Source organism: Mus caroli, unplaced genomic scaffold (genome assembly GCF_978045245.1).
Source record: "Mus caroli unplaced genomic scaffold, Mus_caroli_1 scaffold_4, whole genome shotgun sequence".
Taxonomy (NCBI): Eukaryota; Metazoa; Chordata; class Mammalia; order Rodentia; family Muridae; genus Mus; species Mus caroli.
In genome coordinates, this window is record NW_028227259.1 from 109,134,931 (window position 1) to 109,161,718 (window position 26,788).

Genomic DNA, 26,788 nt, shown 5'->3' on the forward strand with positions numbered 1-26,788 from the left:
ACCATCAGTAAGATGATGTATGATCTTGTCATTCTGTGTAATATTAGCTGCTGAAATCCGTAACCTGACACACACACAGCTTCTGAGCTGACATAATTACATCAACAAAGTTTGATCCCATAGAACTTCCCTAACCTGTATACCCACCAATCTGGACAATTTCTATTCACATGCATGAATTAATAAATGGTGAGGAATTGAAAACTATCACTCACTTTGCCCCATCAGGTCCTTCTTCCCAATGGTCACCCCTACAGATGACTCCCTTAAACTTTGATCTGTGAGCTAGCTCTTGTCTACATTGTTTCACCCTACTGTGTACACAGTAAACTGTCCCTTCTGTTCTCATCTGAAGGAAGAAGACATGTTCCACAGGAACGCACTTCTCCTTTTACTGCAAAGGACACTTAGTTACATGACTGAGATGAGGAATTTAAAAAAAAATCTTGTATATGCCTATAACATTCGATTTTAGGAAGTCTAATAAAAAGGAAAGCAGGATCATTGCCTTGGGGAGCATGAGACTGGGATCAATGTGATAACATAGCTTGAATCAGAAACATTTGTCCAAAAGGCTAAAGGTGCAGCTGTACAAAAATTAATGCGTCTATTTTTGTTTCTTTAAAAACCAGAGAAATATTGAAAAAATGTGCTTTCAGTCACAAAAGACATGAGATGCCTTTTACAACCTAGACAAAATTAACTCCAAATGGATCACAACCAAAATGTTAAATGGAAGAGAAGAGCTTGTAGATATACTGGAGAAACTAAGCCTGTCTGCCACTGGCATCCTGTCAAGGATGTTTCTGTACACAAGCCCCTGCTCCAAATGCTTTGTGCAGATTCAGCCCAGAGAGGGAAGTTATTCAGATGCCACTGCTGGGTCCAGGAATGGCTAACACTAAGAGACCTCACACATGGCTGCACCAAGCTACTGGTTCCCACCCAGTCCCAAGTAGGACCCACCACAACAACTCCTGCTCCTCACCATTGTGGGCAGTGAGCATATGCTGGCCATGTTGCAACTTCAGAGCTTGTTAAAGGCTTCCCTCAGTACTCAGCAGGTGAGGTCAAAGCACAACACACCAAATCACTTAAACCAGCTCCATAGCATGGCACCCACAATGTGATATCCACAAGTACGCTCCTCCTTTTCTGGTGGGAAAGCTCTTATGGAGGCAGTGAATCTGTCAGTTCATGTCTGTACTTCTGCTGGCCACAGCCTCTTGGGGCCCCGAACCTGGGAATACCTTGACTGTGTTTTTCCTTTCTGCTGCATGGCTGGTGCTGGGCTTCACGGGAAGCCAAGACTCTGCTCAGGGATGGGAAATGCAGTCTTAGATAAGGGCAAAGCCAGAGTTGATTGGGAGATTTTCTGGGATGCAACAAAGCACAAGCCTGGGGTGGAGGGTGGGTATGGGGTTCTGACTCTTAGACATCCAGGCACAGCTTGGTGTCCTGGAAGAGCCAAGAGTGAAGTCGGGGGCACTTGGGGCACATATCCGTGTGATATGATTTTAAATGATGTAACCATTATTGTATTCACAATGTTTTAGCTTCTTTTTTTTTTTTTTTTAAAGATTTATTTATTTATTATATGTAAGTACACTGTAGCTGTCTTCAGACACTCCAGAAGAGGGCGCCAGATCTCGTTACGGATGGTTGTGAGCCACCATGTGGTTGCTGGGATTTGAACTCTGGACCTTTGGAAGAGCAGTCGGGTGCTCTTACCCACTGAGCCATCTCACCAGCCCTGTTTTAGCTTCTTAAAGAGTAAATACTGAAGATTGTTTTCAACCTCAACTCTATTCTTTTTTTGGTCTCAGTTTAAATAAATATAATTCAATGCCTCTGTTAATTTCTTGCTACCTTCCCATGGTGGAGCTCTGTATTAAATGAAGAAGGCACTATGATATAAATAATTATGTGATGTACATATGACAGTACTAATTAAATGCATATTGAAAGTAATACACTTAATTGTTTTAGAAAAGTCCTATGATGTTATCAACAAGTCAATATAACTGAATGAAGGAAAGTATACTTTGAATATTTGAAATAAATTATGTTCATATGTTCTCATTAAAGGTAAAAATTTCCAATGTTTAAGTATGAATGAGTTCCATAGTATATCATCCACAATGTTTTTTTTAGAAAGAAAACATGAAAAAAAATATCAGCCAGATGTAACTTGTTAGTCTGAGAACACTGAGAAATTAATGTCAACATAAATACCAGATAGGTTAAATCTTTGAGTAAATAAGTCTTCAATGTTGTTAAAGTGACACATTAGGAAATCTGGAAAGTACTATTATTTCAATAATGTTTATTTTTTTAAATCCATATTTTATTTTGTTTTATTTTATTACTGATTTTATTACTGATTGCCCAGATTAACTATTAATATCTAATTAATTATTTTCCACTCTGTATAACTCTTTCAGGGTATATCACAGTCTAGCTTAGAAATAGCCAACACGGTGCCAGACACTCCAGTGTGCTGTTGACTGTTTTTTCCAGTCAGGTTGCCATATCTTCTCTGAAACTTGACTTGAACTGATGCTTACTTTTGACCCCCCCAGAAGAAATGATTTTTCTTCATTAGCCAGAGTCAAAACATCATTTTAGTCATGGCTTATATTTTTGTGGAACATGTAATTCTCTTCTGTGTGATATGATTTTAAATTTTGTAAGCATTATTGTGTTGACAGTATTGTAGCTTCTTAAAGAGTAATACTAAAGAGTGTTTGCAACCTCAAATCTATTCTTTTTTGGTCTCAGTTCAAATAAATATATTTCAATGCCTGTGTTAATTTCTTGCTGCCAGCCAGGGAGCCTTTAATGCCAGCACTTGGGAGACAGAGGCAGATGGATTTCTGAGTTCAAGGCCTGCCTGGTCTACAGAGTGAGTTCCAGGACAGCCAGGGCTATACAGAGAAACCCTGTCTCAAAAAAACAAAAACAACAACAACAACAAAAAAAAAAAAAGAAAAAAAGAAAATTCTTGCTGCCTTCCCATGAAAAAGCTCTGATTTCTATGAGGATGACATTATGAAGATTTCTGTTCCATGAATGACAGGGCTTTAAGATCCTTGTCCTAGCTGCCTGGAAGCCAGTCTTCTCCTGGCAGCCTTGTAACAAGATGTAGAACTCACAGTCCCTCCTGCATCAAGCCAGCCTTGGCTCTGCCATGTTCCAGCACTGATGATGACAGAGTGAACCTCTGAATTGTAACTACACCCAAATTAAGTTTTGTCTTTATGAGAGTTGCCATTGTCATGGCATCTGTTCAAAACAGTAAAGCCATAACTAATAAACAAACAAACAACTAAAGGCCATTTGAAAGGACATATCCAGCAGGCTAGAGAGATGGCTTAGTTGGTTAAGAGCACTGACTGCTCTTCCACAGGTCCTGAGTTTAACTCCCAGCAACCACTTGGTGGCTCACAACCACCTGGAATGGGGATCTGATGCCTTCTTTTGGTGTGTCTGAAGATAGGGACAGTGTACTCACATACATTAAATAAATAAATAAATAAATAAATAAATAAATAAATAAATAAAAATAAATAAATTTTAAAAAGAAAAGAAAAAATGGGAAGGGAAGGGAAGGGAAGGGAAGGGAAGGGAAGGGAAGGGAAGGGAAGGGAAGGGAAGGGAAGGGAAGGGAAGGGAAGGGAAGGGAAGGGAAGGGAAGGGAAGGGAAGGGAAGGGAAGGGAAGGGAAGGGAAGGGAAGGGAAGGGAAGGGAAGGGAAGGGAAGGGAAGGGAAGGGAAGGGAAGGGAAGGCAAGGGAAGGGAAGGGAAGGGAAGGGAAGGGAAGGCAAGGGAAGGCAAGGGAAGGCAAGGCAAGGGAAGGGAAGGCAAGGGAAGGCAAGGCAAGACAAGGCAAGGGAAGGCAAGGGAAGGCAAGGCAAGGGAAGGCAAGGCAAGACATATCCAAAGACATTATCATTGTTTCCTGTACCCTGGACTATTTACTCCCTGCTTACCCTATCTGCCCTAGGGGTTTGAAGGTGAAGTGAGAATCAAGGACACAGATTTTGCCAGCAGACAAGAAAGACAGCAGCAAGTTCTGTGAACACTGCTGCTAGCTCCTTTTAATACTCTCCACCCAAGTCCCATTGGTACCAAGAATGTACCTCTCCTAAAAGGCAGCTCCTTTTTTTTTTTTTTTTTTTTTTTTTGGTTTTATGAGACACGGTTTCTCTGTGTAGCCCTGGCTGTCCTGGAACTCACTCTGTAGACCAGGCTGGCCTCAAACTCAGAGATCCACCTGCCTCTGCCTCCTGAGTGCTGGGATTAAAGGCATGTGCCACCACACATGCCAAAAGGCAGCTCCTTAGTGGTTGGCTTTGTCTGTCCCAGCAATTCCTGGTCTCTCAGGCTGTCTGCAATTAGGTCCTCTTGCAGGAGATACTTTTGTGGCTACATACCACAGTATCATACTATATTTTATATATTTATGAAAGGAATTTAAATAGAGTCACTATATTATGGAGGAGACAAGGGCTCAATAAGCCAGCTTATATTACCAAGATGTCTATCACTTCCAGTGTTAGGAATCTATTACTTCATGGTCAGTCATTTGTCAAAGGGGATTCTATGGATTTCCACAAACATCACAGACTATTACCAAGCCTATTGGTCACTGTCCATAACTTGATAGTAGGACCCCATTGCTGAAGACCTCATTTACTTATGTCATTGAGCACTAATACATTAAGATGGTCCTCAACTGAATCTTCCTATTGATCAATTTTCATGTTTTGATAGAGTTGCTGAATTCTGGAGGAGGCTTATTGTCTTGGTTGTTGATGTTTGTATTTCATGCACCGCAGAAACACAAGGGATGAGCAAGTGTCTCTGTAGTAGTTTGGGGCTTACACTCTTTTACTTATAATTACTTTGTTACTATTTTGTGATTTCTTAAAAATATCTTAATTGCTGATTTACAGTATAATAGAGAACAAACAAAAATCTTTATTAATTTATGCAATTTTTTATATTTGTAAATTTTATTTAAAAATTAACAACTCCATATACATATATAGTGCATTTCAGCTATCCCCTCTCTGTCCCACCTTCTCATCTCCCATACACTCCCTTCACATACTCCTCTCTCCAAGTCTCTTTCTCACCATCACAACTTTGAGTTTGTCTTGTGACACACAGGGCTGTCTGTGTGATCCGTGGTTTCAGACTTTCCACTGGAGTGCTGTAGGCTCAGATATGAGTATAAATGTGAAACAATGACTACCTCTGTCCCATGATCTGCCACTAGCCAATAGTTGAGCAGAATGGGAAATGAGCCCATTGAGCTCCCTCTGTTACTTCCAACAATGGTGAGGGAACAAGTCTTGTGTAGTTAAGCTGTAGAGTTGGGACACAGACCATGGTTGCTATGTCTGTTCATGACGGCAATAGTGCATTTCCATTCCTTCTTTTCATCTTCTGGCTCCTGCATTCTTTCTCCCCATATTCCACAATGCTCTGAGCTATAGAGGCTGTGCTATAGGTGTTCTGTTGGAGACAAGCACTCGTGTGTCCCTTAGCCTTGTTCTGTGAGCAGCCATAAGTCTCTGCATTCACCATAGTTCACAGCAGAAGGATCCTATCTGGGTAATGCCGGATATAGCACTTGTTTGTGAGTATCACAATAAATAATCAGAAGATACTTTGGAATCACAACTCTTTAAATAATTGCAGAAAATTTCCATGATAGGATCTTCTCAGCTGCAGGTTTATTTTCTGTATTTTCAGTATAAAACATACAAATAAAAAGAAACAGAAAAAAAGAACATAGCATTTTTTTAATGTCAGGATAATTCAAACAAATTAGAAATTAATATGAATGTTCATTCAGAGATGATGCACCTAACCCTCAAGAGACAGGAAGCCCCAGGGAGTTTAGAGGTCAGGTGGGGTGGGGAGGAGGGGTAGGATGTGGAGTTGTAGGGTGGATGGAGGGGGGCACAGGGAATGGAATATGGAGTATAAAAAATGAATTAAAAATAAAATTAAATTTAAGACAATTTAAATATGGAAACACAGAAATGGTAATTTAACACTGAATCCTTTTCTTAAGAGGTAGCAATTGTACATCAGTAATTGTTAAGAGGATAATCAGTATTCAAGATAAAGCCAGGTGATTCTCCCAGAAGCCCTACGATGAGACACAGAAGCCCTGGATCTCCAAGAATTCTTCACCAGCACATCTGTAAGACAACACAAAGGTAATGTCAAAGTTTATTCAGTAGATCCACTGTTGCTACCAGTTATAAACCCATAGTTAAAACACACCATTAACCATTTGTTTTTATTTAATTGACAGTAGTCATTATAGCCTTGCAATTTTGATATACATTATGCCAACCTATCAAATTGAGTCTGTTACTTTAATTAGTTTCAAAAATAATCGAAATTGGTGTAGCTGCAGCATCTACTCAAAAGCATACTGGAAGTAGTCCTAATACACTTGGGAAATTCTCAGAGCCACACTATATTCCAGCTCTGTAGATTCAACAATGTTGTTCATTTCTAAATCTACAATGCTGCTCTCTACAAAGGGCAAAGGTATTGATCAAATATTGTAACTCATGAAACAGAGAACCCAGCTTCCTAATAACACAGACATTCCAAGGAGATAAAATTTGGCAGCATTTTGCTGACTCAGTAGACAGTCATGAACAAGAATGGAAGCATGGAATTCTAGACCTGGTATCATAGGAGATCAACACCTTCAGCCCAGTGTCAGTGAATGGCTGTCTGCTCCTGTCCTAAGATTGAAGTGACAACACACCTGCTTGCCTACAGGATATCCCCAGCAGCATTGGTGACAGACTGAACCTGTGGTAGTAGTGGGAACCCAGCAGCATACAATGGGTCTGACAGGTTTGGATGGGAGCTGCTGTTCAGAATTCTGCATACAGCTACAATGGCTGCCTGTGTCTCTCCAACCCTGTGACTCTGTGTTGCCTGGCATGGCTTAGGATTTAGCAGTTCACAAATAGGCCGAAAGAGCAGATTTCTCCCTCTTGAGAGGACAAACCTGTGGAGGGTCTCCTCTTCTTTCACTTTACCCACTCCTGACCACAAAGTGGTAGGAAAGTTGTATTTGAAAGAAGCCAAACTACACCAGGTGAAGGAAGACATGAGAAATAAGATCTCTCTCCACACAAGTTTTCTTATCTGCAATTCAAAACACAAAATTGTGTTGCTAGTATTCATTATTATTTTGAACATCCATAAGAGAATTAACATACCAGCATATTTCCTGCTACTTTATATATCAAAATCAAATTGATGAAAACAATAGTAAAAAACGGAGGGTATTGTAACATTAAAACAATACACTAAATAATATTTACATTCTATTTTCATTTTAATAGCATTAGACAAAAATGAAATTTCCTTTCCAACATATTGAAATATGTGTTTCTTTCACTGCAGGACATATCTCTGGATAGGACATTTTACACTCACACAAACAAACACAGAGAGAGAGAGAGAGAGAGAGAGAGACAGAGAGAGAGAGACAGAGAGAGAGAGAGAGACAGAGAGAGAGACAGAGAGAGAGAGACAGAGAGAGAGAGAGAGAGAGAGAGAGAGAGAGAGAGAGAGAGAGAGAGAGAGAGAGAGAAACCTTTGATTTCTTGAAGACTTCCAGAGTTTGAGGCAGAGGGAAGACCCTGAATGGCAGGCAAAGCTCACTACATTTCACTCTTGCTGCTGTAACTTTATCAGGGTCAGCTCATAGGCTACATATCCTATACAACTAAATGTATAGGAGGAACAATTTCCCTCCCCCACATACTGAAAAGACCAATAAATTCTGCAGAAAAGCATCTTCAGGTTTAACCAAGCTGAGTAGGTGCTGGAAACATGCTTGTGCACCTCTGAATGCATCCAGAGGCACACACTGTGCACTGGAAGCTGGTGAGGTGTCCTAGTTAATTCTGGAATAATAACGCCAGCCCTGCTCTCCCACAGTCACTACAGGCAGATGTATGGGGAAGAGGAGGGACTCACCCTGCTGCCCAGCAAGCCTGAAGCCTCTGCCCAGGGAAGGAAGACCTGCCTGTGATCTGGCAGAGCAGGAAGAGAGGCTTGGAGGTTGCACGCCCTGGGGTGGGGAGTCTGTGTTCTTGTGCACTAAGTGGTCCGGGTGCCATGGGGTCTGCAAGATTGTGAGAGCTGGGCAAGATCCAGAAGGCCGGGCAGTCTGCACTGTGCCCTAGATCACCAAATCACTGCTGGATGCTGAGGTTCTGGCTTCTGGGTAAAGAGAGAGGATCTTTTTTGAATCATATGGAGCCAGTAGGTCTGCCCAGGTCAAGGATGCTAAACACCTTTCAGATTTTGAAAGGCTCCCACCCAGAGCTAACCACCTCCTGCTGGCTGTGCTATAATTCCAGACCCCCTTTTATGAAGGTGTTGGATTTATATCTAAATATGAATCTGAGAAAGACACTGCATGCAGATCATCCCAAGAAGGCCCAGCCTTAACCCTGAAGACATATCAGGACAGGGGACCTGTCTGGGAGAAGTTCCCTTGTCACGCCAGCACTTTTGTAATCAAACAACCCCCACAGTTCATTCCAAATGGGTCATCCCCCCAGCCCCCTGAGCAGGCTTGGTGGACCTGTTCAACAGAGTTGACGCTGTGGGTGCACAGAGAGATCCTTAATTCCCCTACTGCAAAGGAGTTCTGTATTCTAGTCCAGTTGGTGCCACACATAACCTATTATTCAGAAGAAATAGTGCTGAAGAACCTAATGGGACATGTTGGGAGAGACCTGATGAGGCAGAAGAGAGAACCTATTTCCTCAACTTTGGCTGTAATTCTGGGAGCCGACACCAGGTTAGCAGCCCTAACATTGCAAGAGAAGAACTATAACAGCCTTAAATTAGATATAGATCAAGATATCCAAAGCTTAGCAAAATCCATCGTACACCTAGCATTTAATATAGATTCCCTGGCTGAGGTAGTTCTGCAGAATGGACGAGGATTAGAGTAGTGTTCCTGCTAGAAGGAGAATGTTGCTTTTATGTAAATCACTCTGGAATAATAAGAGAATCACTAGCTAAGGTTAGAGAAAGCATAGAGAGGTGCCAAAGAGAATGAGAAAACTCCAAAAGCCGCTATCATTCACTATTCTATAAGTTTCCATGGTTAACTACCCTCACTTCAACATTCACAGGCCCCCTGATGGTTCTTCTGTTACAGCTCACATTCAGGCCATGCATAATCAGTAAGCTTTTGTAGCCTATAAAGCAGAGGTTAGGGACTATTCAATTGATGGTGATGAGATCCCAGTACCATCCAGTTAGCACAGACAATTAAGACCTATAAAGAGTCCAAGACTGGCCTCTAGAGTCACCAAAAGGGGAGGATGTTGTAAACCCCGAATTACTGATACTAGAGAGATTTCAGTGTTATGTACAGACAGCTTCCCTCTTCATTCCCCACACCCCCTCGCCCCCTGAAGCTCCCATCCTCCCTCCAGCCTGCAGCAAGCACAATAGGCAAACAGCTACTTTCTGTGCTGGGTCCTCCTGCAGCAGCCTGGGGCTCACTCCCCCTCCCCTAGCATTAGAATGGTACTTCCCATAAAACTCCCCCTTAATGAGGACATTCTGAGGAGACAGCCTCCCCTCCTTTGTGTCCAAAAAGTAGGATTCCGGCCCTCCAGGATGATGATAGGCCTCTCCTCTGTGGTAAAGAGAATCTGCAACAATTGTTGACAATCATCCCAAGAGGGCTGAAGGGTAAAAAGAATGGGGTCTAGTAAACCCATCTCTTTTCCAATTATTAAAGGTCATCCATGGCGAAGGCCCAGTAGTCATGTTTCTGGATACCGTGGTCATCTTTTGGACCGGTGGCTCTCAGGGGTAGGACAGTGGAATTTGCCTCTGGTGCTGTGGCTTGGGGAAGTGCTATGGCAGTCTGCTTCCTGCCCTGGGCCTGCCTTCCCTCCACTCTCATGTGGACACTAAGGGGCTCTGAGGGGCCTCAAGTAGTGGAAAGATGACTGGTGCAGGGGCCACCTGCTTTGTTGGAGGGCTCCCTTGTGGGTGGTACACCTGTGGCGATGGTGGAACTGCTGGCCAGGGCATGGATGGAACAGCTTGTGCGGGACTTCCAGGCATGGGTGGGGCATCTAGTGGTGAATAATGGGCCTCTGCCCAAGACACCTGCCCCAACCTGCCATCAACCATCAGTGCAGCTACCGCCCCCAGGCTGCACTGGCAGTCAAGTAAAAGGGGGAGGAAATGTGACCTCCTCTAGTGTACTGTCCTGTAGAAAAGGATAGAGAACCTTTGGAGGCTTGGAATCTTTCCGTTTTCATTCTTTTGCCAACAGAGTAGGCATAGTTTCTGGTGGTAAAGTAACATAAGTCAAGGGCAATAGACAGGATTTCACCCATGGTAGAGGATTGGTAACCAAATCTTTCCAGACTAGAATGTAAGGGCTTGGTCTGGATATTCCCCCACCTTCTGGAACACTTTGCTTTCTACTGCTAACACTGTGAGAAGATGGATAATTCCAAATCTGTTGGCCATTTTACTCTGAGAGTGGGCCACTCTGAGCTTTAGTATGTCTCCATTTTCTTCTTGCTCACATCCATCCAGACATTGTGAGCTCTGGTCTTCACCTCTTTAAAATGAGCCAAGACGATGTTAAGGGGGTGAGAGGGATGAGAATGAGAGTCAGTCTGTCCCGTCGTGTCTGTCACGGTCTAATATAACAAAAAGACAAATACTAAAGATACTACTGACAGAAACACACGTACAAAATAGCCACGTCATGACTGGAAACAGAAATAAATCCAAACAATATAACTCACAGATTCCCACCTTGGGAAATAGAACTGAGGTGGGGGAAGCAAACTGTGTCTAGGCTTCTCCTCAAACACCTCAAACAGATGGACAGGAACTTCATCTGTCCAGGATCTCAAGAAGTCCTCCTCTAGTGTTAAGTGTCAATTCAGAACTTCCTATTTTCCTTACTAGTATTATAAAAGTCACACTGGTGTACTAGGATTCCTTCTAGTCCTGCCCACTTAACATGAATAGAGATGACTCTCCTCTGTGACTTGAGACACTTCTCTCCTTCAGGTCTCTTTTTCTTTTTGGGGCTGCCCTAGATATAAATTCTAGACACTATGGCATTTATATTTCTGAAATCTTTGTTGAGCTAATCCATGGGGCTTCAACTTCCTTCCATCTAGGACGTGTAGCCCTCCATCTTCCTTCTGCCCTCTTGTACAAGTGACCATATCCTTGCCTCCTCCTCCTCCTCAGAGCTACCTGATCTATCTTCACAAGCACCTGGCCTAAGTATTGCAACCCTGCGCTCATTTCTCACTGCAAATTGCCTGCTATGTGCCATAAAGTCTCAGTGTCCCCCGCCCCGAGGCTTCTAGGCTATGGGAACCATCACTGGGTGGAGGGTCTTTATTTTTCTATTCTGTTCCCTATTCGCTCCATTTGGAAGCCACGGATACTCTTTAGATCACCCTTAATTTTTACTTCTCCCCTTACCTCACCTACTTCTCACAGGTGTTGTCTCTTCCTTCATGCTCCTGTGGTCCTGGTGTGACTATCTCTTCTGCCTTGGAATCAGAAGATCCTAAAACCACACTTTCTTCCTACAAAACACTTGGCCTAATCACAGCTCAATTAAAGGTTAAAGACTTGCACACTAGATTTTCAAGTTATCTCATATTGAAGCCACTCATGCAACTGTACAAATGATGCTCAAATCTCTTATATTTAAACTTTATCTGCTGTAAACTTTAAAGCCTTTTATCTCTATTTTTTTTTTTTGCCTATTTTCCCTAGTCTTATTATTATTAATTCTTACCTAATGCAATCCAGTCCAACTGGAACTATCCCTCTTTCTAGCACTCAAAATTACTCCCCAACTAAACTCTTTCCAAGAACCACAGGAAAAACTAGGTCTACCAGACACAGGAATGAAAAAACGAGATTAGATGAAACTAGAACAGGCACAAACCCTCATTTCAAGACTTGAGGACAGGAGTCCTAAGAGCAGGCAAAAGAGTAAAAGAAACCTTCACTCCTACTCTCAGTATTACTCAACACCTCCCACAAAGAAAACCACCATCCAAGAACAACAGCATATATGCAGGGTACCTAGTGTAGACCTGTATAGGCTCCAAAATTGTGCTTCAACATCTGGGAAACTCCAGGCATCCAAGTCAGGTAATTATGTTGCCTGTGCTCTTCTTGTGTCTTTGACACCTCTGGTTTCCACAATTCCTTCTTCCCCTCTTCTCTGCTGTTCCCCAGTCTTATAGATAAAGAAAACAATAGAGACTGGAAACCTGGCTTCTAGTGTTTAGTTGTGGGTCATTTATATTACTCCCATGCCCTAATGAAAGCAGACATTAATGACAGTTGGATGAATCACCAAACTATGAAAAGAGCAGAACGCCACTATGCTTTTTTGTAGGGATGGGGGTGATGGGCAAGGGGCAGTCATGTTTGGTTCTAAAGTATGATCCTTGCTTATCTTGCTTCTAGTTTCTGATCAACCAGTGTCAGTTACAAGCTCCTTCTTGCTTCATGTGCCTCCAATTAAACCAGTCAATATTTGGTTACCACCACAAGTTCTGTGCTACTATTGACCCAGTACACCTTGCAAGCAGGAAACTTTATAGGCTGAAGGTTCCAATCCTGGGTTGTTTTCCCTCCCCTTCAGTTCTCCATGACTTTTCCAATCTACCATGGTCCCAAGATCCACTCCTTGCCCATCCTCTTCGAAAAGAAGCAGGGCAGTCTCTTGTGGATATCAACTAAATAAGACATCACGTATGACAATAACAAACGCACAATTCCTCATATAAAAGATAGGCAAGGTAATTAACTAGAGAAAAAGCATGGGACAAGTAGATAAAAGAGTTACAGGCCTACACACACACACAAAATCTCTCTGCTGAATGATCTGTTTCATACAAAAGGAGACTCTGATATGCAAAGTCTTAATCGAGTTGACTACATTCATAAGAGTTCACTGCAATCTAGGTTTTTAATGCCCTTGAAGACATGTGCAAAGGCTGTTTACATCCATGTTGTTTACATCCATAGAGATTCTGTGAAGTATGTGTTCTTTTGTGACTCTGAAGATTAGTTATGTGAAAACACTTTAACACACTGGTTACATGAATAGTGTTTCTCTCCAGTATATGTCCGGTTATGGCTTTGAGGATGGCTGTGACGAGCAAAGGCTTTAACACATTGTTTACATTCATAGGGCTTCTCTCCACTATGTGTTCTTTTATGACTCTGAAGAAAACTCTTCTGTGAAAAGGCTTTACTACACTGGTTACACTTATAGGGCTTCTATCAAGTATGTGTCTTTTATGGCATGGAGGATTACTGTTATGTGAAAGCACTTTATGACACTGGGTACATGCCTAATGTTTATTTCCTCTATGTGTCTTTCCATGGATTTGGTAGCTGTGATGAGCAAAGGCTTTATCACATTGGTTACATACATAGAGAGTCTTTCTGGTGTAGGGTTTTTTATGCTTTTGAAGATTAGTGTTTTCTGCAAATGCTTTGCCACAGTGGTTGCACGCATAAGGTTTCTCTCCAGTATGTGTTCTTCTTTGGCTTTGAAGATGGCTATGTCAAGCAAAGGCTTTACCACATTGTTTACTTTCACAAGGCTTTTCTCCAGAATGTGAGCTTTTATGCCTTTGAAGAACACTGTGGCTCCGGGCCCCGCCCCCGGCCGGCGGCGGCCCAGAGCTGCAGTCGCTGCTGCGAGCCGAGCTGCATGGAGGGCTAGAGTGGAGCGGGGGCGGACCGGTGCGCTGCCCTCCAGGCTTCCCTTCAGCGTTCAGGGGCACGGATCCTGACAACAAGGGCCCTCGGACAGGCCCGAGCTCGGGGCGCCGGGCTCGGGGCGCCGGGCTAGGGACCATGGCGCTGCGCGCCCGGGCGCTCTAGTAAGTACGAGAACCCCGGTGAGATCTCCCTGCGGGAGCACAAAGTGCTGAGCCTGTGCAGTGAGCAGGACATCGAGGGCTGGCTCGAAGGGACCAACAGCCGCGGCGACCGCGGCCTCTTCCCGGCCTCCTACGTGGTGCAGGTGATCCGTGCGCCCGAGCCTGGCCCTTTGGCCAAAGGCGGCCCTGGAGCCCCGGCCCGCTACGAAAACGTGCCGCCCGGCGGCTTCGAGCCTCTGCCCGCCGCCTTTCCGCCGCTGCTGCAGCCGCAGGCGTCGCCGGGTTCCTTCCAGCCGCCGGAGCCGGCTTTCCCTATGGCGGGGGCGCCCTGCAGCCGTCGCCCCAGCAGCTCTACGGTGGTTACCAGGCCAGCCTGGGCAGCGACGATGACTGGGACGATGAGTGGGATGACAGCTCCACAGTGGCCGACGAGCCAGGCGCGCTGGGCAGCGGCGCGTACCCGGACCTCGATGGCTCGTCAGCGGCGGGCGGCGGTGCGGCCGGCCGCTACCGCCTGTCCACCCGCTCGGACCTGTCTCTGGGCTCGCACCAAGCGTCTGGAGCCAAGTGCTCGGCCACGGTGAGCTGCAACCTCAATCGCTTTTCCACCTTCCTCAAGTCGGGCGGGGAGGCCTTCGTGCTGGGAGAGGCGTCAGGCTTCGTTAAGGATGGGGACAAGCTGTGCGTGGTGCTGGGTCCCTACGGCCCCGAGTGGCAGGAGAACCCCTACCCCTTCCAGTGCACCATCGACGACCCCACCAAGCAGACCAAGTTCAAGGGTATGAAGAACTACATCTCTTACAAGCTGGTGCCCACGCATACCCAGGTGCCCGTGCACAGGCGCTATAAGCACTTCGATTGGCTGTATGCGCGCCTGGCGGAGAAATTCCCAGTCATCTCGGTGCCCCATCTGCCTGAGAAGCAGGCCACCGGGCGCTTCGAAGAGGACTTCATCTCCAAGCGCAGGAAGGGTCTGATCTGGTGGATGAACCACATGGCCAGCCACCCTGTGCTGGCGCAGTGCGACGTCTTCAAGCATTTCCTGACCTGCCCCAGCAGCACTGATGAGAAGGCCTGGAAACAGGGTAAGCGGAAGGCTGAGAAGGATGAGATGGTGGGCGCCAACTTCTTCCTCACTCTGAGCACCCCACCTGCTGCCGCCCTGGACCTGCAGGAGGTGGAGAGCAAGATCGATGGCTTCAAATGCTTCACCAAGAAGATGGACGACAGCGCGTTGCAGCTCAACCACACCGCCAACGAGTTTGCGGCGCAATCAGGTGACTGGCTTCAAGGAGTATCAGAAGGTGGGCCAGTCCTTCCGGGGCCTCAGCCAAGCCTTTGAGCTGGATCAGCAGGCCTTCTCCGTGGGTCTGAATCAGGCCATTGCCTTCACTGGAGACGCCTACAACCCATTGGTGAACTCTTCACCGAGCAGCCCAGGCAGGACCTGGACCCAGTCATGGATCTGTTAGCACTGTATCAGGGGCACCTGGCCAACTTCCCAGACATCATTCATGTTTAGAAAGGTAAATCCTGGCCCGTAGGGCCGGTGGCACGAGATGTTTTGTTAAGGTAGAAAGTGGTGACTTGGATAGGCATACCATTCCTGGGTTTCAGGCTCCTGGTGGTTCTCCGTGTCTGGGGATCCTTAGAGTTGTGGACTGTTGGGATTTTCCTTACCGAGTTTTCAGTGGATTGTTAGACTGCTCCTTCTAGTCAGGGACTGCCTGCCACTCTTCAGAGGGCTAGATTTTCAGACCATGTTGTCACTTCAGAATTTGAATAGGCAAGAGAATCAGCTGTTCTGATGTATAAGTTTGTGGGCTGGGCAGAATTGGCAGGGGCACCCAAGCCAGGCTAGAGGCAGCCCTTTGAACACTGCAGGGCTGGCAGAGATGAGAGAGACAATAGGAAGAATGGATGCCTGGGAATAAAGGTAAGGCAGGCTTTCCCCTCCATTCCTGCTGTGTGGCAGGGGAGTTTGGCCAATCCTGTTCACAGTGCTGGGGCAGCACAAGGAACTTCCTGTGTCAGCTTGCAGGACGGCCTAAAGGCTCTCGACCTTCAGGAACTCAGCTCTCCTTTCTCTGGGTTTGGAGTTTATTAACCAGCCGACATTTGGACTGTTCTTTAGGAAAGTGATGCGGGGGACTAGCTGGGTGAAGTAGGAGTGTTGTGTCTGAGAGCACGAATTCGCTGTCCCAGTGACAGAGTGCTTTAGTAGTTTGCTGTGTCGCTGGCTTTTGTTAAAGTGCTGACTTTGCAAATGATTTTTTTTTTTTTTTTTTGTAAACTACAGCAGTCATGCCTGGCTGATCTGAAGTTACTCAGTAGCTGGCCTTCTGATATAATGGCTCCAGAGAGAGAGAGAGAGAGAGAGAGAGAGAGAGAGAGAGAGAGAGAGAGAGAGAGATGGGAGGTGTTGCTATTAAGAATATGGCCTGTGGGACACCTGACTCGCCAGCAAGAAAGACACGACAATAGGATCCTTCTGCACACGTTTATTGAGAGAGCATTGACTGTGTAGGCGAAAGACCCCGAGCCCTGGGCCTCTCACTCTTATATACTATCAGTTCCCATCCACTCACAGCAGGCCACATCACCTCACCAGTTACTCAGCTTCAGCTAATCAGGGCAGCAGGGGCATATCTCCACCAAAATGGCTTTGCCAGTAACCTGGTACACCTGTGCAGCTCTCATGATGTTTGTGGTTTATATGAGGAAGTCAGGTGAAAGTCATACGACTTAGCTGCAGTCCCTGGTGCCTTCTTGGGACTGCTGCCACACCTGCTCCTCACATCTCCCCCTTTTTTCTTTTTTGGCAGAGAGAATGTCTGTCTTAGATTGCCCCCCGCAACAATGTCCCTTACCCGTCCTTGGGAGACAAACAGCATTGGTTTGATCCCTGTCTTAGGTTGGTGACATGCCCAGGGAGTCTTATCCGTCACTGACTACTTCTCTGTCATACCAAGCCACACTTGGGGAGATTGTGTTTTGCTTGCGGCAGGTGCATCAAAAGGCCAGGATGTTGATTAATCTATGGCCAGATCTTAATTGCTGCAAGCAAGCCTCATGGGTGAAGGTAGATGTCTGATCCCCAGTGTGCAAGCATAGGGGCCTTACACAAAACCATCCCTTGGGCTCATCACCCAGGGAGGTCTTGGCCAGCTCTCATGTCGTTTTTCCTGGGGGAAGGGAACTAGGACACTGAACCTTCATACAATCAGACGTGCCTTCCAGAGGATGCCAACAGCAAGCTATCCTCTGTGCAGTGCTTAGCCTCGCAACCCACGGCAAAATGCAGCATAATTTCTTTTAGAGTGGCAAACCGAATCTGAGGAGATTGTCCCGCCTCCACTGCAGCAAAAGCCTACGCCACCATGGCGAAGGTGCAGGCCTGCACACACTGCACCTAACACATGTGCCAAACACACAACACACACACTATTACAAGCATACATCCTAGAGCTCCCATCAGCCTTGAGGAAAGGGATTGACAGTTTGTAAACAAAGTAACTTGAAAAGGCAAAGGTACAAAGCAAGGTATCCTAGTCACAACATCCAAATGATATAACGAATATCACTATTACAATTAACATTCTTATAAACAATAAACACAAAAGGAAATCACATAAACAGGCATAGCCAGAAAAGAAACATTCCTTCCTCCAGCAAATTGAAATACAGAAGTTTTAAACACATTAGAACCATTCCAATAAAATTTGCATTATCCCAGGCCCCTCCCGCCACCTGGCTTAAGGGGGAAAGATCAGTGCAACTACCATTCACCCCACATAACAACCATACATATAAGGGGCACTGCCCAAGGTGGAAGGGAATCAGGAACACTCCTACAAAAACGAAAGGGGGGCCCATCTAGGTTGGGAGGGTATAGTGCCAATGCCCTTGGATATACTGGCAGGCCACACCCCTCGAATCCAGGTAACATTAACTTTAGTAGATACAGCTGAACACAATCACTCATCTGTGAAATATTTTGAATCATCTGAAAATACAACAATCCCTTTAGCTGAAGCAGCATAGAAAAAAGGCAATTGTAGCGAAGCATTAGATGTAAAGAATTGAGCAAACACTTGAATGTGTCAATGACATGGGTTTCAGGAACACAGCCCCAATGTAGCTCTTCAGTTCTCACTAGCGGGAGCATTCCCAGCCACAGAAACATCTGGGACCCACAGCTGTTGTCGGTGATCCTGAGGAAACACAAACAGACCCTCTCTCCCAAACCAATTGAGAGCACTCCTCTCTTACCTGATTCAGCGCCTCATTGTCTCTCTGGAGTTCTGCAACACCTTCAACACTGGTAGGCAATGATTTCCACACCCTTATGGCAATCTGATTCACCTGCTCAAGCACCTGCACTGGATATCCTGTCTGTTGTTGTGCAAAGCGACCTTGACTAAGCAGCATATCCCTGTCCCATGCTGGATTTCCTGCAGCAACGTTAGCCACTGCCTGTTCATTTGTAAATTCAATATGGAAGGCTTTCCAATCTAAATACTGCCCAGGTGAAAGGCATGCCTTCACCAAGACTGCCCAATCAGACGGTGTCATGCAGTGTCTATTCAATGCCTCTACTTGAGCTACAATATAGAAGGCAGTTAAGTCGTGCATCTGTACGGACTCAGCCAAATTCCTGATTACTTTGAAATCTAGAGGCTCATGATATCTCTGCCCTGCTTGGTCAGTGAATATAGGACATCCCAGCAAGGAGAATCTATCCTCTCTCCAAACCTCCAGACAGAAGGTCTGCTTATAGGCAGCTGCCAAGGAGGCATAGGGAGGGGGCGCAGAAGCCAATTTGCCTTCCTCCTCCGCCTCGGCTCTTTTGTTTTGTCCTTTCTGACCACCTGATAACACTGTGTCTCCTTTCTTTTTCCTTTTTCTTTTTAAGACCTTCTCCTCCTCTGATATACTTTCTTGTTGCTCTGTAAGGATTTTGTGACCTGTCTTGACTGCCTCTCGATTTAAACAGTAACAGAGTCCATATATCAGAACAAACAAGACCAATATTATCAGACCTACCCACAAAGGGTCAATGGGAGAAAAAAGCATAACTACACAGCGAGGATCTATTGATCACTACACTGAGGTTATCATAGTTCCTTAACTTGTCCCAAAACCGTGAACCTTAACTTGTCCCAAAACCAGGAACCTTATCGTTACTGCCAGAGAGGAAACAGGATGTCTCACGTTTTCCTTCTGTCCTTAGGAGAGCTATGAAATAGCTTATTTTCATTTTTCTCTTCTTATATTTCTTATTTTACTTATATTTCTGCGCATGCCTTCTTTTTAATTTCTCTCTGTTTCTGATATGCTTCCCTGGTGCTCCTGCAAAAGTTGCTACCCTTATCAAGGCAAGCGACAATTACCAGACCTACTGCGTAAGAAAGCATACCTCTCAGAGACTCACATTAATTTCTTTTTACTTACCGGTACCACTGTTCCCCAGCTGAAGAGTTCTGAATCCACGCAGTTGAATCCTTCTCAACAGTCTGTGTTGCGGGAACACTTCATTAACCTCTTCTTCCCCGTGGGGTCTTCGCTCATGCCCGAAGATGTTACTTCCCGGGTTTCGGCACCATTTTGTGAGCGCCCGTCTCGCCAGCAAGAAAGACACCACAATAGGATCCTTCTGCACACGTTTATTGGGAGAGCATTGACTGTATAGGCGAAAGACCCCGAGCCCTGGGCCTCTCACTCTTATATACTATCAGTTCCCATCCACTCACAGCAGGCCACATCACCTCACCAGGTATGAAGCTTCAGCTAATCAGGGCAGCAGGGGCATATCTCCACCAAAATGGCTTGCCAGCAACCTGGTACACCTGCGCAGCTCTCACGATGTTTGTGGTTTATATGAGGAAGTCAGGTGCAAGTCATACGACTTAGCTGCAGTCCCTGGTGCCTTCTTGGGACTGCTGCCACACCTGCTCCCCACAATGGCCTTGCTTCTGGAGGTCTGGTGTGGGGGAGGTAGCAGTCACCTACTGTAACGTCCTGGGCTGGTGGAAGGCTGCTTGGATAACCAGATCTGGCCTTGGGTAGGGGGTGACCCGCTCACTTGCCGGCCACGTGGGACAGAGCATTTGTGAACACACCTGCTCTTTGGCTTTGTTTTTCTTGTATTCAGCCAAGTCCTTTCTCGATTGGCTCTCTGGACACAAACAGAACAAATCTGTGTCAAGCCTTCAGCCGTTTGGAAATAGCGGTCTCCTTGCCATCTCCTTCCTCTCTGCCCTTTTCCTTCCCCTCCTCAGTGTGACAAGGCCTCAGAATCTTAAATAGGGTGGGGGGATGGGAGGAAGTTCAAAGGTCCTGAGTCCATTCTTGCTGCTGTGAAACACAGTGCTGCCGTTATCTGTGGAACTAGTCTCCTAGAGTAGAGCAACTTTTTTTTTCTTGACAATTTCTAAGGCTGAGTTAGCTCTCGGAGCAATACTATTGCGGCTGGCCTGGGTTTAACCCTCATCTGCATTCTGTATGTTTTTAAGTAGTTATGAATCCTTACCTTCTGGGCAACTGCTAGTGACATTGACACTTTGAGCCTTTAATGTAAGACGATACCATTTCAATTCCATTGTATTACTTCAGTCAGGTCACATGCTGGCTGCCTACTTAGGAATGTCCCTGAGTTTGTACAGGGCGCCGGCAGCAGTCACCGAAGGAGCGCAGAACCAGCACAGACACCCGAGGGGGCGGGCAGGTGTCTGTCTGCTCCACCTCTGTGTGGGCTCATTCGTGGGTTTTACTGTCAGTCAGACCTTTGGCATGCCCTGCTGTGGAAACTGTATATCAGAAAAGCTGTGTTTGTCCAAAGGGCTGCTTGAATGTGTGGTTGGTTCTTTTAGTCTAGTCAGCCATTGAACTCTTTTTTTTTCCTAAATCCTAAAACTTGGATTGTCTCCTGTTGCTTAGGCTCTGGAAATCCTTTCAAAACCAGTGCCGTTTCATGTGGTTTAAAGCAGTTCTAGAGATTAAACATCTGTAGGCATTGGCAGTGAATTTTGTTTCTGCTGTCGCCTTGGTGTGTAATGTCTAGATGACTAGCCTTTAGAACGTTGCCACCTAGTCCCGTGCATACAGCCAAGAGCATCTGCTTACAGGCCATATCTGTTAAGGAAGTACAGATGAGGTTAAAATCCTGCCCCAGCCTGGGCGAAGCGTTTTCAGCATGCTAGGGGACTTGGCAACTCTCTTCAACCGCATAGCCGCTATTGGGTTGGAATGACTCTTTTCAGCCTGAGCACTTGGGAGTTTGTTTACTGCTTGGGGGTTTATTTTTTCCATCCAAGGTCTCAGTGTAATCACACCAAAGGGCTCAATGGACTTTTGAGATTAGCAACAGCAAAAAAAAAAAAAGAAAAAAAAAAGACAACCAAGAAAAACTCACAGTGGCTCTCTCTCCAGTATTTTGCTGTAGGTGATCCAAAGTTCACAGTTCTGTTAGGAAGAAATCTTATAGTTAAGAAATTCAAAACAGTTGTCTTACCCCTGGTGTGCTCATTGTTTAAGGAAAAGGCAGTGCTTCGTTGTACGTACGTGGTAAATTAAAATTAAAATCTGATGAAAAAAAAAGAAGAAGAACACTGTGACATGCAGAGGCTTTACAACATTATTTATATTCATAGAGATTCTCTCCAGTACGTGTTCTTTTATGCCTTTGAACATTGCTGTGACATGCAAATGCTCTCCCATACTGATTACAATCATAGGGTTGCTATCCAGTATATGTCCTTTTATGGCTTTGAAGATGGCTGTGACAAAGGCTTTACCAAACCGGTTACTTTCATAGGGATTCACTACCGCATGTGTCCTTTCATGACTTGGCAGGTAGCTGTGGTAATCAAAGGCTTTACATTTTTTACATGCATAGGGCTTCTCTCAAGTATGTGTTCTTTTATGCCTTTGAAGAGTACTGTGATATGCAAAGGCTTTACCACAGTGGTTACATTCATAGGGCTTCTCTCCAGTATGTGTGCTTTCATGCCTCTGAAGATCTCTGTGACAAGCAAAGGTTTTACCACATTGGTTACATTCAAAGGGCTTCTCTCCAGTATGTGTCCTTTCATGGTTTTGAAGATGGTGGTGACGAGGAAAGGCTTTGCCACATTGGTTACATTTATAGGGCCTGTCTCCAGTATGTGTTCTTTTATGAATTTGAAGACAATAGTTCCATGAAAAGGCTTTACCACATTGGTCACATTCATAGGGCTTCTCTCCAGTATGTGTTCTTTCATGACTTTGAAGATGGCTGTGACGAGTAAAGGCTTTGCCACATTGGTTACATTCATAGGGCTTCTCTCTACTGTGTGTTCTTTTATGGCTTTGAAAATTACTGGGACACGAAAAGGCTTTACCACATTGGCTACACTCAAAGGGCTTTTCTCCAGTATGTGTCCTTTCATGGCTATGGAGATTGCTGTTAAGAGCAAAGGCTTTACCACATTGTTTACATTCATAGGGCTTCTCTCCAGTATGTGTTCTTTTATGGGTTTGAAGAGCACTGTGATATGCAAATGCTTTACCACAGTGGTTACATTCATAGGGCTTCTCTCCAGTATGTGTCCTTTCATGCCTCTGAAGATCTCTGTGACAAGCAAAGGTTTTACCACATTGGTTACATTCAAAGGGCTTCTCTCCAGTATGTGTGCTTTCATGCCTCTGAAGATCTATGTGATAAGCAAAGGTTTTACCACATTGGTTACATTCAAAGGGCTTCTCTCCAGTATGTGTCCTTTCATGGTTTTGAAGATTTTGGTGACGATGAAAGGCTTTGCCACATTGGTTACATTCATAGGGCCTGTCTCCAGTATGTGTTCTTTTATGAATTTGAAGATAATACTTCCATGAAAAGGCTTTACCACATTGGTCACATTCATAGGGCTTCTCTCCAGTATGTGTTCTTTCATGACTTTGAAGATGGCTGTGACGAGTAAAGGCTTTGCCACATTGGTTACATTCATAGGGCTTCTCTCTACTGTGTGTTCTTTTATGATTTTGAAAATTACTGGGACACGAAAAGGCTTTACCATATTGGCTACACTCAAAGGGCTTTTCTCCAGTATGTGTGCTTTCATGGCTATGGAGATAGCTGTTAAGAGCAAAGGCTTTACCACATTGTTTACATTCATAGGGCTTCTCTCCAGTATCTGTTCTTTTATGCGTTTGAAGAGCACTGTGATATGCAAAGGCTTTACCACAGTGGTTACATTCATAGGGCTTCTCTCCAGTATGTGTCCTTTCATGGTTTTGAAGATCCCTGTGACAAGCAAAGGCTTTACCACAGTGGTTACATTTATAAGGATTCTCACTATTATTTGTTCTTTTATGGCTTTGCAGTTGACTGTTGCATGCACAGGCTTTACCAAGTGTGTTACAGTCACAGCATTTATCTCCTGCCTGTGGTCTTCTGTGTATATGACCACCAGTATAAAGTACAAAGGCTCCATTAAGCATTCCTTTATATATGTGAGCAAGATTGTGACTTGAAAGCACTTCATTACATTGCACACCTTCATAGCTTTTCTCTCCAGTATGAGTTCTGTCTTCCATTTGAAGATGCCTATGACATACAAAATCGTTAGCATTTTGCATATATTCAGAAATTTTCTCTACATTATACATTCTTTTATGCCTGTAGATGCAACTGTCACTTTTGAAAGGTTTACCCATGTATTATAGTAATGGATCTTTTTATATGTATGAATTAATTTATTGTATTTTCTAAAATGGAAATAGAAATCAGATATAATAAGGATTCATTACTTTGTTTATATTCATGGTGTTTTCTTTCATTATGGGTTCCATTAAATATTTGAAGATAATGGTGATTGTAAAAGCATTTATATCATGGCTCACATTCATGGCAATCTTTTCTTATATATAGCTTTTTCACATATTTAACAACACCTGCAAACACTCAGAGTTTTATTACAATGACTGCATTCATAAATTTTCCTGTAGATTAAGCCATATTATATTTGGACAGTGAACCAGTAAAAAACAGAAAATTTCTACATTACTAATACTCCTGGGAATCTTTTGTAGTGTGTTTGTTGATTTACTCCCAATGAAGTTGGAAAATCCATTAACTGTAAAAAATCATATCTAATTCAACAAATATACTCTAAATGGCGATAACAAGGTATCTTCTAAATGTCCTTGGAGAAAGAGACACTCAGTGTTTCGGTTAATATCTTTAGTAAATAGGGCCTGGATCCTTTATATAAGATGGAGATAGGTAGATAGATAGATAGGTAGGTAGGTAGATAGATATGTGCCTTATAATATACCTATGAAAGGTACAAAAACGAATAAAATGGAAAAACATTACATTCACAAATTTTGAATTTTTATTCTCCAGAGACATGTGAGGTATTTCTATGAAGCTTTCTATTCCACTTTCTCAAGCCTCATAAACGTCCACTATCACTAAACTTAAGCACCTTTCCACAAGTACATGAGTTACATATGTGTTATTGTGAACCATTTGTTTACGAGAAGTTTTCGGATATATATACGTCATACGATCAAAGTGTATGCTTTTTTACAATATCTAAGAAGTATAAGACTAAACCGAGTGGCAGGTCTGCATTTTAGTGCCAATGGGGCTGTGCTTGAAATAGTTCTATCTGTTAAGGCTGTATTCTATTTTGAAGAAGGCCATGCCAACTGAAATAGAGTACCTGACATAGAGGTAAATTCATTTGTGAGAATTTAATACTCAGTAACTTTAAAGCTATGCTTATTTACATAAACTGTTGCCTTGAACTAAAATTTCAAGAACATATGAAGATTTCTTCTGAGGCACATTTGGATCAGCATGTAAATAAAAATTACCTTCCACTTCTAGAAGTTTGAGAATTTTCTTCATTACTGTGGTCTTCCCAATAACAGCCTAAAACATAGTAACAGAAAATGTATGTTATATTATTGGAATTGAGGCAAAATCTAACGTACTATCTTCATTGATCCTTAGAATCATGTCTGACTCATTCACCTCATTCTTCCTTCTCAATGTAAATTATAGAAGATCATCATCAACCACAAAAGAAGCAAGCAAAAAGACAAACACACACTCAAACCAAAGGAAACAGTTTCCCTCAAATTTATAAAGGAAAACCACATGAACAGTCTTACCTATAGCTCTGAGGTTCCTGTAGGTCTCCAGCATCACATCCTTGTAGAGACTCTTCTGGGAAGGATCCAGCAAAGCCCATTCTTCCCGAGTAAAGTTCACATGCACATCCTCATATGTCACTGCATTCTAGAACATCCCATACAACATGATTATAGTAGAAAGCATGGTGCTCACATATTGGACATATATTTCATTGACAATGTATTCAAATTATTCTCCCTTTTCCTCCATCCTAACACAGAAGTTATAATGTAATCACAATGTCATTTCAGACAGAAACTGAATTATGTGGTTCACATCTTGCATTTCCTCACCTTTTGAATGGAACATGCATTTGCAAGAAGAGTACCAATTAACAGATATAAAGAGACAAGCAAACAGATCAACAACACTAAGTAGACACCATAGAGTCTGTATGAATAATTAAGAACTACAAAAAGCAAGGAACTCTCAATTCTGAACACCTATGCTCCAAATACAAGGGCAACCATTTTCATAATACAAACTTTACTAGAGCTCAAAGTGCACATTGCACCTCACACAATCATAGTGGGAGACTTCAACACCCCACTCTCAGCAATGGACAGATCATGGAAACAGAAACTAAACAGAGACACAGTGAAAATAACAGAAGTTATGAAACAAACATTTCATCCTAAAGGCAAAGAATACACCTTCGTCTCAGCAGCTCACAGTACCTTCTCCAAAACTGACCATATAATCGGTCACAAAACAGGCTCAACAGATACAAGAAGACTGAAATCATCCCATGCACCCTATCAGATCACCACTGACTAAGGCTGGTCTTAAATACCAACAAAAGCAAAGAAAAGCTCTCATGCACATGGAAGCTTAACAACACTCTACTCAATGATAACTTGGTCAAGGAAGAAAGAAAGAAAAAAATTAAAGGCTTTTGAGAATTTACTGAACATGAAGACACATCATACCAAAACTGATGGGAAACAATGAAAGCAGTGCTAAGAGGAAAATTCATAGCTCTAAGTGCCTCCATAAAGAAACTGGAGAGAGCTTATACCAGCAGCTTGACAGCACACCTGAAAGTTCTAGAAAAAAAGAAGCAAATGCACCCAAGAGGCGTAGCCTGCAGGAAATAATCAAACTCAGGGCTGAAATCAACCAAATAGAACAAAAAGAACTATATAAAGAATCAACCAAACCAGGAGCTGGTTCTTTGAGAAAAATCAACAAGATAGATAAACTCTTAGCCAAATTAACCAGAGGGCACAGAGACAGTATCCAAATTAATAAAATAAGAAATAAAAAAGAAACATAACAGCGAAACATACCTTAAAATAACTATGCTGTTTGTTGAGTACTAACAGTTGAAAATATTAAAATCATTCTTACAATCATAAAAGTATCCTTGATAATATTTCTCACTGTCCTTGAAATTAGCATTTTCTTTTTTTGTTGTTGTTGTTGTTTTGTTTTTTGTTTTTCAAGACAGGCATTCTCTGTATAGCTCTGGCTGTCCTGGAACTCACTGTGTAGACCAGGCTGGCCTAGAACTCAGAAATCCGCCTGCCTCTGCATCAGGAGTGCTGGGATTAAAGGCGTATGCCACCAAGTCCGGCAGAAATTAGCATTTTCTTAATGTTTAACTTCAATGAGTTTTTTCC

General features: G+C 43.7%; 1 protein-coding gene and 2 pseudogenes across 1 annotated transcript in view; 1 reads left to right on the forward strand and 2 right to left on the reverse strand.

The window, feature by feature from the left end:
* Positions 1–5,063: 5,063 nt before the first annotated feature.
* The window catches only part of LOC110287941 (uncharacterized), a 63,311-nt gene continuing 41,586 nt past the window's right edge, over positions 5,064–26,788 (reverse strand). The window contains exons 4-9 of the mRNA XM_085836942.1: positions 25,145–25,271; positions 24,845–24,902; positions 19,436–23,567; positions 8,031–8,276; positions 7,051–7,190; positions 5,064–6,217 (exon numbers count right to left, since the gene is read on the reverse strand). Of these exons, the coding sequence (XP_085693068.1) occupies positions 21,887–23,567; positions 24,845–24,902; positions 25,145–25,271 (1,866 nt within the window). The 3' untranslated portion in view covers positions 5,064–6,217; positions 7,051–7,190; positions 8,031–8,276; positions 19,436–21,886. The remainder of the gene's footprint in view (positions 6,218–7,050; positions 7,191–8,030; positions 8,277–19,435; positions 23,568–24,844; positions 24,903–25,144; positions 25,272–26,788) is intronic.
* On the reverse strand, positions 13,049–13,957 carry LOC147005316 (uncharacterized; annotated as a pseudogene).
* LOC110288374 (sorting nexin-18-like) lies at positions 13,956–20,290 on the forward strand (annotated as a pseudogene).